Source organism: Schistocerca serialis, chromosome 3 (assembly GCF_023864345.2).
Source record: "Schistocerca serialis cubense isolate TAMUIC-IGC-003099 chromosome 3, iqSchSeri2.2, whole genome shotgun sequence".
Classification (NCBI taxonomy): Eukaryota; Metazoa; Arthropoda; class Insecta; order Orthoptera; family Acrididae; genus Schistocerca; species Schistocerca serialis.
Window position 1 is genome coordinate 379177765 of NC_064640.1, and position 16212 is coordinate 379193976.

The 16212-nt window shown below is 39.4% G+C and overlaps 1 protein-coding gene across 1 annotated transcript in view; it reads left to right on the plus strand.

Annotated features, from left to right (window-relative positions):
- The window catches only part of LOC126470211 (neogenin), a 242885-nt gene that overhangs the window by 116934 nt on the left and 109739 nt on the right, over positions 1-16212 (plus strand). The window contains exons 14-15 of the mRNA XM_050097890.1: positions 33-238; positions 14006-14161. Coding sequence (XP_049953847.1) covers positions 33-238; positions 14006-14161 — 362 coding nt within the window. The remainder of the gene's footprint in view (positions 1-32; positions 239-14005; positions 14162-16212) is intronic.

A 16212-nucleotide genomic window follows, 5' to 3' on the forward strand; every position in this document is an offset into this window, starting at 1 on the left:
ATTATTGCCTGTATTGTAGTTTCTTTTTTCAGCCCCAAACTCAGAGTATGTAATTAGCCTAAGAGCCTACAATGAAATGGGAGATGGTCGACCTGTTTACACATCTGTGCGAACAAGAGAAGAGATGGCCCCAGAACCACTCACTCCACTTGTTCCTCCTGTTGGGCTTATGGCTATTGTTCTATCTTCTAGATCAGTTGTTGTTTACTGGACAGATACAACACTATCCAAAAACCAGGTCTGTTTCATTATTATGTTATGATGGAATCATCACACAAACTCAATTTTAGCATGTAGTAGATAGTTTTTTATCTTTCTGTTAAGATAAATCCTTTTGGACTAAAGGAGACCAATCACTGAAAATCCAGCACTCACACTCACACACACACACACACACACACACACACACACACACACACACACACACACACATACATCTCTGCCCCATACTTGGTGCTAGCTGGACTAATGGTGCCATTGTTTTATTTGTCTACAGTTGGACTGGTTGGTGGGGGTAGTGTCAGGTGGAGTGGGCAGGCGGAGAGGGAGCTGGGAAGCAAGGAGAGGGACTGGGTGTGGGTGACTAGCAGCTTGTCGGGAGGCAGTCGATTTGCCAGCTAGGAGTGCAGGAGGGATGGCAAGTATATGGACTAGGCATGTAATGCAAGATTGTAGAGACTGGTAGCTATACAAACTAGCTAACCACCAGAATAAATGGCCATTGCCAAATTGTTGTCAACAACAAAGCTGACCACCTAGTGGCACAACACACAGCTGAGCCTATCATGCTTAATTTCAAATGCTGCTTCACAAACTAGGCCATGTGGCTCCTTCACCACCAGCTTCTCTGAACTACACAGATGAGAGGTATCCTTACAATACACCCTCTGCTCCTACCTGGCTTCAATCTCAGGTAACCCACCTTCCCTACACCCTCCTCTCGACAGTTTCCCCTTCCCCCATCCTGTCACCTCCTCCCAGTTCACGTTCCCACATCACCTTCATTGTGTGCCACTCCCCACCAGTCCTAACAATTGTGCATTACATGCTTGTTCCATATACGTGCCATCCCTCCCACCTGCATTCCTGACCAGTAAACTGAGTGCCTTCCTCTGAGCCACTAGCCACCCACCCCCTAGTCCCTCTCCTTGCCTTCCCTCTCCCTCTTCCTCTCCCTCTACCCACCCTACCTCACCCAACACTACTCCCCCCCCCCTCCCCCTCCCCCCCCCCTACAACCATTCCACCTGCCAAGAAATGAAACATTGGCACTGTGTGTTTGTTTTACTTTAGCTCATCAAAGGATAACTCTGAAAGCTAGCAAATTTTCCTTCTCTTGTGTGTGCCTATCAACAACTTAATGGTTCTGCTTTTTCGGTGAGTGGTCTCCCTTAATCCAAAGATATTTACATTCTCCAAGAACTTTCTTACAACTTTTATTTAATAAGATAACTTTTGTAAATTTGTTTGAGACAACATTTTAATATTTGTCCACATACTCTACAACTTACCGTATGTAGCACAGTTCATTTCATGTTATTATTAGTTACTTCCTGTCCTAGGCTGTTTCTATAGTGAATCAGAGGAAGATGGCTGACTATCAGCCTCTGTACTACAGTGTCTCTTAACTTATTCTCATGATCTGTACAAGAGATATGTGATGCAGGCAGTACCCAAGGGCATTTCTCTTACCCCGTTGTATGAGCAATAATAATTTCTCCCAATCCTGGCAAAGAATCTTTTAATTTTGTTGCTTCTGTTTAGGTAACTTGATAAAATTCCCAAATCTATAAGGTTGCACTCATCTTGTATGTGGGTTGCTTAACACATGCACTGTACTTTTTCCGGAATTCTCTCGGCAGTTGTAAACTTTCTATGTGCCTTTGGTACTACTAATTTCTTGTGTTCATTCCATTTCATATTGTGTTGTAGCTTTACCCCTTGGTACACAGTGTGACAATCTGCAGAATTTCCCCACAAATGTTTTAATCTGAGACTATCAGGTCCATTCTTTTGTTTTTGTTTCTCACTGTTCAGTAATCAAATAAAAATACTGTCTGTAGTTTTTTACAATCAGCCATAACATTATTTTCATAAAGCCAACTGTCATCAACAAACAATCTTTAAATTCTACTGACTCTATCTGATTTAATGTCTAATTATTTGGAGAACATTAATGTTGCTGTCACATGTGCAAACCATGAGTATCAATGTGGCGAGCTACACACGTGCTGTTCCCCAATACATCCAATAAGTGTGTTGTTGTATTATCTGTTAGCAGTTGGTTACATTTCTTCATCAGTTTGCAGGAGGGATCCATGTTCAAACTTCATGAATATCTTTGTCAGAAAGGTGTGAAGTCTCAAGAAAAGAATTATTATGTCTAGCAGTTTGAATGATGCTATCAAGGATGAAATATCAGTATATGTGATGTAGATAGTAATGCTGAGTTATATAAAACTATATATTGACTATATTATATAAAATGATACTAGTGGATGTTTATGCAAATGAATATTACTACACCTTTTCTGTGCGGAAAATACTCATGGAGATCATCCGTGAAGTGGTCAACATTTTTATTGTTTTCCAGTTCTAAAGACAATGACAGACAGTGTTTAGAAAGGGTAGATTGCATGCAACCGGTGGTGGCGTGTTTGTCGCTGTTAGTAGTAGTTTGTCCTGTAGTTAAATATAAGTGGATAGTTCCTGTGAATTATTATGGGTGGACCGAGCTAGGTTAATAATTGGCTTCTTTTACCAACCTCCCAACTCAGCAGCATAAGTGGCAGAACAACTGAGAGAAAATATGGAATACATTTCACATAAATTTCCTCTGCATGTTATAGTCTTAGGTGGAGATTTCAATTTACCAGATATAGACTGGGACACTCAGATGTTTAGGACGGGTGGTAGGGACAGAGCATCGAGTGACATTATACTGAGTGCACCATCCGAAAATTACCTCAAGCAATTAAACAGAGAACCAACTCGTGGAGATAACATCTTGGACCTACTGATAACAAACAGACCCGAACTTTTCGACTCTGTATGTACAGAACAGGGAATCAGTGATCATAAGGCCGTTGCAGCATCCCTGAATAGGGAAGTAAATATGAATATAAAAAAAGGGTGGAAGGTTTATCTGTTTAGGAAGAGTAATAGGAGGCAGATTTCAGGCTACCTAACAGATCAAAACGAAAATTTCTGTTCCGACACTGACAATGTTGAGTGTTTATGAAAAACGTTCAAGGCAATAGTAAAATGTGTTTTTGACAGGTACGTGTCGAGTAAAACTGTGAGGGATGGGAAAAACCCACTGTGGTTCAACAACAAAGTTGGGAAACTACTGCGAAAGCAAAGAGAGCTTCACTGCAAATTTAAACGCAGCCAAAACCTCTCAGACAAACAGAAGCTAAACAATGTCAAAGTTAGCATAAGGAGTGAATTCAAAAGTAAAATTCTATGTACCGACTTGACAGAAAATCCTACGAAGTTCTGGTCTTACGTTAAATCAGTAAGTGGATCGAAACAGCATATCCAGACACTCTGGGATGATAATGGCATTGAAACAGAGGATGACATGTGTAAAGCTGAAATACTAAACACCTTTTTCCAAAGCTGTTTCACAGAGAAAGACCGCACTGCAGTTCCTTCTCTAAATCCTCGCACAAACGAAAAAATGGCTGACATCGAAATAAGTGTCCAATGAATAGAAAAGCAACTGAAATCACTCAACAGAGGATCGTCCACTGGACCTGACAGGATACCAATTCGATTCTACACAGAGTACACGAAAGAACCTGCCCCCCTTCTAACAGCTATGTACCGCAAGTCTCTAGAGGAATGGAAGGTTCCAAATGATTGGAAAAGAGCACAGGTAGTACCAGTTTTCAAGAAGGGTTGTTGAGCAGATGAGCAAAACTATAGGCCTGTATCTCTGACGTCGATCTGTTGTAGAATTTTAGAACATGTTTTTTGCTCGTGTATCATGTCATTTCTGGAAACCCAGGATCTACTATGTAGGAATCAACATGGATTCCGGAAACAGTGATTGTGTGACACCCAACTCACTTTATTTGTTCATGAGACCCAGGAAGTATTAGATACAGGCTCCCAGGTAGATGCCGTTTTCCTTGACTTCTGGAAGGCATTCAATACAGTTCCGCACTGTCGCCTGATAAACAGAGTAAGAGCCTACAGAATATCAGACCAGCTGTGTGGCTGGATTGAAGAGTTTTTAGCAAACAGAGCACAGCATTTTGTTCTCAATGGAGAGACGTCTACAGATGTTAAAGCAACCTCTGGCGTGCCACAGGGAAGTGTTATGGGACCATTGCTTTTCACAATATATATAAATGACTTAATAGATAGTGTGGGGAGTTCCATGCGGCTTTTCGCAGATGATACTGTAGTATACAGAGAAGTTGCAGCATTAGAAAATTGCAGCGAAATGCAGGAAGATCTGCAGTGGATAGGCACTTGTTGCAGTCAGTGGCAACTAACCCTTAACATAGACAAAAGTAATGTATTGCGAGTACATAGAAAGAAGGATCCTTTATTGTATGATTATATGATAGCGGAACAAACACTGGTAGCAGTTACTTCTGTAAAATATCTGGGAGTATGCATACAGAACGATCTGGAGTGGTATGATCATATAAAATTAATTGTTGGTAAGGCGAGTGCCAGGTTGAGTTTCATTGGGAGAGTCCTTAGAAAATGTAGTCTATCAACAAAGGAGGTGGCTTGCAAAACACTCGTTCGACCTATACTTGAGTATTACTCATCAGTGTGGGATCCGTACCAGGTCGGGTTGACAGAGGAGATAGAGAAGATCCAAAGAAGAGCAGCGCGTTTCGTCACAGGATTATTTGATGTGTTACAGAGATGTTTAGCAAACTCAAGTGGCAGACTCTGCAAGAGAGGCGCTCTGCATCGCAGTGTAGCTTGCTGTCCAGGTTTCGAGAGGGTGTGTATCAAATATATTGCTTCCCCTTACTTATACCTCTCGAGGAGATCACGAATGTAAAATTAGAGAGATTCGAGTGCGCATGGAGGCTTTCCGGCAGTCGTTCATCCCGCGAACCATACGCGACTGGAATAGGAAAGGGAGGTAATGAGAGTGGCACACCGTTGGGTGGCTTGTGGAGTATAAATGCAGATGTAAATGTAGACAGAGGCTTATGGGAATATTAGGTAGCTTCTGTTAACAGAAATGCTGAAAATGAAGTGGAAAAATGTTGCTTTACTTTGGTGCAGACAAACAACCGTATCTGAATGGCTAAACACAAAGCATTTTGTTGTGCTAACGCCATTCACAGGAAAGAAATATAAACTGACAAAAATTACTGTACATCTACATCTATACCTGACAAACTGCCTTGCAGGTTGTCGTTAACGATACTCCTGATACCACAGTCTTTTCCGCCCTTTCCTGTTCCATTCACACATGGTGTGGGGAGAATGCCTGCTGGTGAGCCACTGTACGAGCACAATTTTATCTTATTTTCGCATTGTGGTTGTTTCAAAAGAAGTATGTGGGAAGAAATAATATGTTGCTTCTATTAGCATTTGGATGTACAATCTCTGTCCTAGGACAATTCAAAATAAATTCTTTTGATTGAATGCAGGCACAGACATTACTCGCACTAAACACCAAGATTCTGAGGCAGCTGAAAAATAAACTTCCTCTGTTGACACTGACTTCTGAAAGCAAATATTGATAGTGTACAGATTAGTATCAAATAAAATAAATTTTTTCTCTTGTAATACAATGTGGGATACAACAGTCCATTACCACCGTACAAGTCATAACTTGAATTTTCTGCTCCTACTTTTTGCCAGTGTCATTTAGGAGTGAACATTATGTTTGTGTATACTATCTAATTTTCTTCCTTTTCCCCTTTTTTCATTTGCGTTGTTATTTAATATATCATGACCTAAATACAGAAACATAGTTGGTGCAAGAACAGTGATATGATCAGAAATTTTTTGGACTGGAAATAAGCCACCACTCTTCTGTACCTGTGTTCATTATATGAAATGAACCAAACATCCAATAGTATTTTATCTTCTGAATTTTTGGGATGCTGAAACAGGAAAATTATGACCTTGGATTAAAAATGTCAACCTGCGTAGAAAGTTACACATTGTACCATCTAGATACATTTAGTCTGTAGCCAGCACAAGTCGTTTAGTACTGTGTTTTTCTCAGAACAACAGCGTCAGAAGCTTGATAACTGTAACATTACCACTTCAGGTGATTTCAGTATAGAGATTCAAAAAGCAGGCTTTGAAATTAAATAGGTGTGTTCAGTGTACAGAATAGGTGTGTTCAGTGTACAGAAAATATAACTCATTAGTAACTGGATGAAACACCTGTACATCAACTATAAATCTTTTTTTAAAAGAGTTTCTCTTGAAAAGGAATGTATGTCACATTTTCTTTAGATGTGCAGTAAATATATAACAGGTTTACCTGAGTGCTGCTGCTCAATTTTACTGACATTGACCTTAGAGAATGGTCAGTAGCATAGGTAACTTCTACATAGCTAGTAAAACTGAAGAATACAACAAATTATTCACAACCTGCTCTACTCTGGCAAACACACAAAATGATTTAGGAAACCTTAGAATGGTCGGGATATGGCTTTCAACCTGCATTTTACAGCATCCAATACAAGGTATTATAGCAAAGTTCTGCAACACCCCTGTATTATTGTATGTCTTAAAAATGATTTCATCTACATTTATTTCATTTCTTTACTCTTTGAAACCACCACATTAAAAATCCTTCTAGGGTCATATTGTATAAAGCAATAGCACAGAAAATGAACCTGGATCAACCTTAACTCGTAAATATGTGTTGTACAAATGTTAATCTAAGATTATTTCATTGTAAACTAGGATCACCTTTGACTAAAACATTTCACAGACCATGTTCAGTTGTAGTCTTTAATTATAGTGACACTGAAAAGAAAAATTTCGTTTTGCACAAATGTAATATGGAAAGCAGTAAATAATGAGGAAGTTGTTGACATTCTCAGACTGCTGAAGTTCGAAATGTTTCTAGCGATTTGTAAGGTAAGGTTAAGGAGAATGTTGGCAGTGTAATTAATGATTGCAAATAATAATTGCTCCCATAGAAGCTCTTGTAGATAACTCATCATTAATGTGAAAAATCTTAAAGGCAGTTCATAGACATTTAGTGGCAGGCTGAGAAAGAGAAATTTGAACTAATTATTGTAAACCGTTAACTATACAGTATTCAGAGGCAGCTAGTAATGATTGAACACCTATTACAGAAATGCTCTCTAGGCTTGAATAGCAGTAGCTACCCAAGTCATCTTAAATTTTTAACTATCAAATGTTCTTAAATTGCTATGAGAAGGTCACGTGCATTGATGAACATAAATAATAAGCACATAAAACTCAATGAACAGTGTCTTGTTTATTGGGTAATTTATGACTGAACTGTTTCTCACTAACTCAGCATCCACATACAGGGCTGTGGTTGCAAGAGGCTGGAGTTCAGTTCCAGCTCAACCCTTTCTTCTTAGTCTTATTCTTCCCCAACCTCCCCCCCACCCCCACCCTCACCCCGACTCCTACTCCTTTATCATTTCGTTCATGTTTGGCCATGTTTGTTAAAGAATAAAATGGCAAGTTGCATAATGGCTCAGAAATTTGAGGATGGCAAGAATACACCTCCAAAATGATTATGCCTAGTAAATGACTGTAGTGGTACAGCCAACGGGTTCGGGGCTGAGCAGACAATGTGAATGGTATATCTCCTCCACTCTCTGTGTCGATAATTACGTTAGTGTTGAAGAACAATGTCTCGAAAACCTGGGAACTATTGAAACTTTTGTATGCACAAAAAGCTTCCAGTATCCTTCGCCAGTGATCTGTAATATGTATGTATTCATCATGCTTAGCAAATTTCTGAAACACAGATGTAATGCCACTGCCTTCTTTGGGTTGTGTTCATTGTCAAATTGGCTTTGCCACCTAGGCAGCCGTCGGTTATCAGTTGTCCACCCATTTATTCTCTATAAACATAATTGTGACAACACCCTTTTTTTCCCCACCTCCTGAATATCCCACATGCTGTTCTCATTCTGTTGTAGACCACTGTGGTGAGCAGCATTCTGTGTTCAAGATTGTGAAGTGCTGAGAATTATATTGTTTCTTTGTGTTTATTTTACAGACATCCGAATGTTTCAGTGTTTTTTGGCTTTGAGAGAAGTTTCTTGAGGCCTGAGAAGTTTCTTTCACTTATTTTGGTCCACCTTTACAACGCAAAACATTTAAGAATTAATACTGTATATCTGCAATGTATGATTAATATCTGCCTCAGAAGCATGATAATTTTGTTGATAGCTGACTTAGCAATGTTCTCAAGTGTGTACCATGCTAATTCATATCAACACTGAACCTTGCTAATATAATCCAAATGAAGTGTTATACAACATAACGTGTTCATAAACTGGCTTCATCTTCTAAACCGTTGTTGTTGTGGTCTTCAGTCTGAAGACTGGTTTGATGCAGCTCTCCATGCTAGCCTATCCTGCAAAAACCATTTCATCTCTGCATAGCTACATCCGCTTACACCAGAATACTAAATTTAAGCTTTGGTCTCTGTTTACTATTTTTATCCCACACTCTTTCTTCCATTACCAAATCAACAATTCCTTGATGCCTAAGGATGTGTCCTGTACTTCTTTTTTCGCCAGTTCATTTGTTATTTGATCTGCTCATCTAATCTTCAGCATTAGATCTGTAGCACCATTCAATCTGTAGCACCACATTTTAAAACAAATCTATTTTCTTCTTGTCTGAATTGCCTATCATCCAAGTTTCACTTCCATACGAGGCTACTCTCCAGACAAATAACTTCAGAAAGGAATCCCTAGCACTTACATTAAATTGGATGTTAGCAAATTCCTCTTTTTCAGAAATGATTTTCTTGATGGTACCAGTATACGTTTTATATTGTCCCTACTTCAACTATAATCAATTATTTTGCCACCTAGATACAAAATACATCTACTGCTTTTAGCATCTCATTTCCTACTTCCCCCAGCATCATCTGATTTTCCGATCTGAAGTTTTCCCGACGTATTTCCAATTTGAACAGTTCTCAGGTATCTGACCAGGTAGCGTTGTAATTTCTCCACAATATTTCAGCAGACGTACACGCTGCCATCTTCAGGTGGTTCCTGACGAATGCTGTGCTGTTCCTCTCGGCGCCCTATATATACTAGCCGTTATCCCCATCCACCGTTCCTCTCCTGGTGTCTTTGGTGCGGCTGGCGCAGCAGCTACTGGAGGTGGTGGGGGAAGCGGCGCCTGGGTCTGAGCTGGGGTCTGCAGTCTCCCTGCTGCTGCCGGCCGGGGCAGTCCTCGATCTCTGGGACTGCATCTTTCTCTCTAAGCTGAGTGCAGGGTTCCAAGCCTGACTAAGTTGAAGGCTGCTGTCTTTATTAATTAGATCATCCTGTAGTCAGATTTCGATGGCCTCCTTAGTAATGCAGTCCCATAGTAACGCAGTCCCAGAAGTAGGAGGATTGACAGAGTGTTTTTGTTTTTTTCATAGTCCATAGTATGGCCAGTCTTTATACAGTGGTCAGCCACAGCTGATTTAGTGGCCTGGTGCAATTCAGTATGGCGTTTTGACGCTTGTGTTCGTGGCACCGCTCTTCTACAGTGCAGACTGTCTCCTCAATGCATGATTTTCCGCACTCTTGTGTCATTGGCGTGCATTCCGTTTGTCGGAAACACCTCAAGAAAAATTGGCAGAATCCTGGGGAAACACAATGTGAAATGTGTATTTCGACCCCCTGCAAAAACCTTGACTCTACTGGGTTCAGTGAAAGATCACCTAGGCCTTCGAAAACCAGGCGTTTATCAAATTCCCTGTCAGTGCGGAAAATCATACATTGGGGAGACAGTCTGCACTGTAGAAGAATGGTGCCGCAAACACAAGTGCCATACTAAATTATGCCAGGCCACTAAATCAGCCGTGGCTGACCATTGTATAAAGACTGACCATACTATGGACTATGAAAAAACAAAAATACTCTGTCAATCCTCCTACTTCTGGGACTGCGTTACTAAAGAGGCCATCAAAATCCGACTACAGGATGATCTAATTAATAAAGACAGCGGCCTTCAACTTAGTCAGGCTTGGAACCCTGCACTCAGCCTGGAGAGAAAGATGTGGTCCCAGAGATCAAGGACCGCCCCCGATGGCGGCAGCAGGGAGACTGCAGACCCCAGTTCAGAGCCAGGTGCCACTTCCCCCACCACCTCCAGTAGCCGCTGTGCCGGCCGCACCAAAGACACGAGGAGAGGAATGGTGGAGGAGGTTACGGCTAGTATATATATAGCGCCGAGAGGAACACCACAGCATTCATCAGGAACCACCTGAAGATGGCAGCATGTACGTCTGCCAAAATATTGTGGAGAAATTACGACGCCACCCGATTGGATACCCGAGAACTGTTCAAATCATCTGATTTTATTCAAATACTTTCCAATACCCTTGTTTCCTTGACACTCATCTTCCCAAGAAACTATGCATCCCACTCAACTGCTCATCCAAGTCCTTGGCCATCCCTGAAAGAATTACGATGTTATCAGCAAACCACAAAGTTTTTATTTATTGTCCGTGAACTGTAATTCCCTTTCGAAATTTCTTCTTGGATTGCTTTAGAGCTTTCTTAGCACACAGACTGAATAATTTTGGGGATAGGCTACAATCTCAACTGTAGCTTCCTTTCGTGTTCTTCGACTCTTGCACTTGCAGTCTGGTTTCTCTACAAATTGTAAACAACCCCTAGTTTCGTGAATTTTATATCTTCTAACTTAAACATTCAAAGCGTGTTGGCCAGTTCACATTGTCAACATCTTTCTCTAAATCTAGAAATGCTATAAATATAGGTTTGCCTTCCTTCAGCCTATATTGTAAGATAAGTCATAGATTCAGCATTGCCTGATGTCTTCCTATACTTCTCTGGAACCCAACTGATCTACCCCAAAGTCAGCCTTCCAGTTTTTTTCCATTTAATGTAAATAATTTGTGTCTATGTTTTGCATCCATGAATTTTTAAACTGGAGATTCCATAGTATTCACGCCTGTCAGATACTGTCTTCTTTCTTTGGAAAAGGAGGACTAAGATCAAAATTTGATCTCTAGTCGGCAATGTTCATAGAATCAACCTGAAGGTTCTTCTTGTAGAAGAGGATAACTTTGCTGCATATCTGCAGGGGCTCTTCATTCATATAAAATAGCTACTTTAAGCACTTGGAAACAAGTCAGTCACATGAGCTATGCATAAGGCTACAAGGGGTATGTCCAAAACATTTCATGTCTGCTGCTGCTGCTGCTGCTGTCAGTAGAATTATGTGAAGCAGTGGAAGAATGTTCTGTTGATTCTTGATCTCACATGGATGCTTTTAAAAATGGGTGACTTGAAGCAGACATTTTTCTACATATCCCTCTCTACGTACAGGGTGATTAATAAAATTAAACTTTGAAAACACTGTATAAATAACACCACTGGTCAAAATGTCATCAAATTGCAACAAAATATTGTCAGAGAAGGGGAAAAACATATGGCAGAAGAAAAAAAAAAATAGTGTGAAAATTGATCAATAGCTGGTGCTGTATGTGTCAGAAGACGTAAACGAAAACACCTGTCATGTGCACGACCCATTGTAGTTGGTATTAACACGCCGGGTACACAGCTTTTCCTCCTTTCACATCTGCAATGTTCACCATGACTTTCTCAATGCAGGATCATGTTCTGCTTGTAAAGCTGTATTGCAAGAATGATGAATGTGTACACATCGCTCTGCAGAAGTTCCGGACACTGAAGGGCCTCAAAAAAGCTGTTGGTCCAATGGGTCTGGAGAAAATGATTCGGAAATTTGAAAAGACGATGTCTTTTGGTGTGCAACCTGGTAGAGAGAAGAAAAGAATTGATTCAAAGTCAGTGGAAGCAGTGGCCACAGAAATGCAGGAGGAAATGAGTGGTGGTGTGCAAACGTGTAGTGCATGGAAAATTGCCCGAACGTTGGACATACCCGTGAGCATGGTGCTTAAAATCCTACGAAACATCCTTCTTTGGTATCCATTCAAAATTACCGATGTGCACGAATTGCTTCCTGTTGACCTGCCTGCAAGAGAGACCTTTACTTTAGAATTTCTTGCTCGCATAGAAGTGGACAGTGATTGGCCATGGAAGATTTTGTGGACCGATGAAGACCTCTTCTGTCTGAAAGGATAGATCAATACACAGAATTGTTGAATATGGGCTGCTTTACAGTAGTCATTATTTTCAGCTGTTATATAAGCTCCTCTCCAAATCACCCAGCCTCCATCCCCCTCCCCACCTCTCCATCTTCAGGCATCGGCGTTTGATCAGAGTATCATTGTGGCAATGATGTGAACTTGTCAGTCCATTAAAAAAAGATATATTAACGTTACTCACAGCTTTTCTTCCATCAACTGAGCACTCTTCGGATTGTAGCTGGTCAGTGGCTCTAGCAAAATAGTTAAGAGTGACTTAAACTATTTTTATAGTACCGATAATTAATAGTTTTAAGTGCGCTGAAGTACGTTCTGACTTGTCCACCTCAAGTTTCACAATTCAAAATTTCCATTGAAACAGTTGTACATAACCTTCTCGGGGTCCATAAGTGTGAATGTAATGTGACAGCCTGTCTTTCACACATAAATTAGGTTACATGTGATGGTTCATGAAATGTGGCTTCATGAAACATAGCTTCATGAAGACCAGTGGTTCCCAACCTGAAGGTAATGACCCCCTTGGGGATAAAATGGAGTTTTCTGAGGGCTGAAAACAAAAATGGTTTGATTATGGTGTAACCATGACTAAATTATTTAAAAAATAATCTCTGGTATTACTATTTCATTAGGCCATAATATATATTGGATCCTCATTGTCACCATAATCATCATCAATCATTTGGTAACCACTGCTTGATAAAAGCCTTCTCTAAACTTTTCCATTTTTTACAGTTTTCAGTTATACCCAGTAACATTGATAGTGTGTTTTTTTAATGTCATCTACTCGCCTGTTTGTTCATAGTCCTGCTCTTCCTTTGTCTTCTAGAATCTGGCAAAGAACTTTTTGGTCTGTCCATCATCCATTGGCCTGTTTACAAATCCTGTCCACCTGCAATTATATGTCATAATGGTTGTAATTACATCTTCTTTTCTAGCCTGGTCCTTGATGCCTGTTTTCCTCTCTCCCCTTGTAATTTCCAACGTGTGTCTCTATTGAACACTTAGCAACCCCTCTTTTTTTTTAAATCCTTTTTGTGTTAGAAGGCCATGTATCACTGCTCTGATTCAAAACTATTAATACACTCTGATTGTAAATTTCAATTTGACAAAATTTATGCTTGTTTTTGAAAACTGTATTCAGTTTATGAAATGAACACCAGGCAATTTTTACACTTTTCTGTTTATTTCTTTTGGTGTGTATCATCTTGTGGTAGTCAGCACCTGTCATCATTAATAATTTTTATTAGCAGCTTTTTTCCTGGTTTAGAAAATCAACATTTTCATGGACTCCAAGACTAGATTGCACTGGAAATAGATTTTGTTAAAGTGGAATAGACAGTATTTTGGTGAAGCATTGGATATTGTAGCAATAAATACAAAAGTGAGGTACCAGATGAACATTGTGCATGACTTATGATGTGTATTGACCAATGCCAAATTGATTACAAAAAAGTTACATGGGATTAATTAGAACAAAACTTCTCATTGCCTCATTATTTCTTTGTTTAATCAAGAAACCTACAAAACTCATCAATTTTATTTGTTTCAATTAAATATTATTGAGTCACTTCAATTATAAGCATGTTAAACTTAAAACATTTTATATAGATTTGAATTTGTGACTAACAAAAATGTTTAACCCTTTAATTTTTAATGCTGTGTTAATGTTGCACTTTTCATTTACAGTTTGTGACTGACAATAGGTATTATGTAGTAAGATACACATCTTCACATCATTCACCTAACCCTCGTTACAAGTACTTGAATTCTTCAGACCTGAATTTAATGATAGATGATTTGAAACCAAATACGCAGTATGAATTCACAGTGAAGGTGGTCAAGGTAAGTAACTGTGGACACAAAATTGTGAGCACAGTAGTTTATCATTGAGCCATAGATTGTCATTAACATTTAACTTCAAAAGCTTATCTTACATGATATGGGTTATTACAGTAAATATGGGAAGTACCCCTGGGATACCCTGTGGACTACATTTGTGTGAATCCTCTTAACTACAGTATCACTGTAGTTCAGTAGTGATAATTTAATGTTGTGACTTTTAAGTTATGCCATATTTTGTGATTATACATTTTATTTTGCTTCAGAAGTGAGAGTAGCCAGTTCAAGAAAAAGTAGAGATTTCTCTAACTTGTAGTGATAGACATTGTAAAGTTACATCTATGTAGTCTCTTCATCTTGGTTGTATTTCATTAGTAGACTCCCATAGCAATATGAAAATTGTTATTTGCATTATTTATTGTTCTGGACTATTTGAGATGCACTTTTGAGTGGTAGACAGCCACATTTAAAGTACATTTAAAAGTAGACTAAGCTATCAGACAAAGTCCTCCTTCAAATCTTCAGATATAGAAAACATACATTTGCGTCCCCCTTCCCTCCCACACATACACACACAAACGGCACTGTTGATGGTCTCCAGGAGTTAAGGCAGGTCCAACTGTGGTGAGCAGTGATCTCAGCTGAGGTATGCGTGGAGCTTGAGAACAGGCGTGGAGTAGGGAGGGTATGGGATAGTAGGGTAGGGGTGCGGAGGAAATGCTGTAATAGTGTGCAGGGATGTGATGCGGACAGTATGGTGGACTGCTAGGTGCAGCATCAGTAAGCTGTGTTGCAGGCATGGGGAGAGTAGAGAAACATAGAAGGGGAAAAGACTACACTGGTGCACTGAGGGGCTAGCAGGTGTGTGTGTGTGTGTGTGTGTGTGTGTGTGTGTGTGTGTGTGTGTGTGTGGTTTTTTCCTCAATCAATCCTGTTTTGTATTGTTGTTATTTCAGCCATGATTTTTAATTATTGGGTTTTGCAGTTGCACTGTTGAATTTTTTGAAACACTATAACTTATTTCTGATATGTAATTAACCCTAGTAATTGCGCTGTCCTCCAGTCGCTGTGTGCTGCTACAAATGTTTTGTAAGTATCAGATTACCCAGAAAACACCAGTGCTTGGATTATGGCAAGGAGTATCCATTCCTCCTACTAAAGCCTAGAAAATTTGCACCAGATAAATAATTTTTGTTGTCAGCTCATTTACATACAGTGGCAAATGTACAAAAATATTGACATCTTATACATCCTTTTTAAAGACATTCTTCTCATATATAGACTTGATTAATTCTAACCGCCACATCAAATCTAGTCGTCAATTTTTGTCCTGTTGTGGTATTTGTTAACTGAAAATTCACCAGAACTCTGATTTTCTTAAGTGAAGTACTGAAATAATGTTCATCATACTTTAAAATCTGATCTATAAATGTCATAAATGACCTTGTTTGAGCATTATGATGGCCCTTCATTGTTTTTTCTGCTTCCTGTTTCATCTTCCAGTGAGCTTTTTGTGCATAACATGCCCAATACCATGAACCTATTTCATCTCTGAGGGGTGGAAGAAACTCACACTGCAGTACATAGGAAGTGATAGCAGTGCAGATATCCCTTGCATATACCACGAAATGCCAAAAGTCATGGCTTATCTACCTAATATTTTTATGACCTCTTTAAATGTGCTAAAATGCAGTATGTGGCATGGATTTTGCAATTTAGCAGTAGAAGTATTTTTACAGATTTTTGGCCATCCGCTCGTTTAACGTCATTAGATCACACATTTTAAATTAGGGAATGATTGAAATCATCCTTCACATTTTTAGTCTGTTTGAATACAAACACAAATTAATAAACAAAACTGTATTCAGTGCACAGTCTGCTGCAGAGTGAAAATTAATTCTGGAAAACTGAATTTACTTCACTCTTACTCTTTTCTCTGTGGATACAATATTAACAAAATAATTTTTGTGTCTAAGCCAGCTATTTCTAAAGACAGAGAATTTGCGGTACATGTTTACAAAAACTCATTCATCAGTGAAAAACGCAGAAAATCA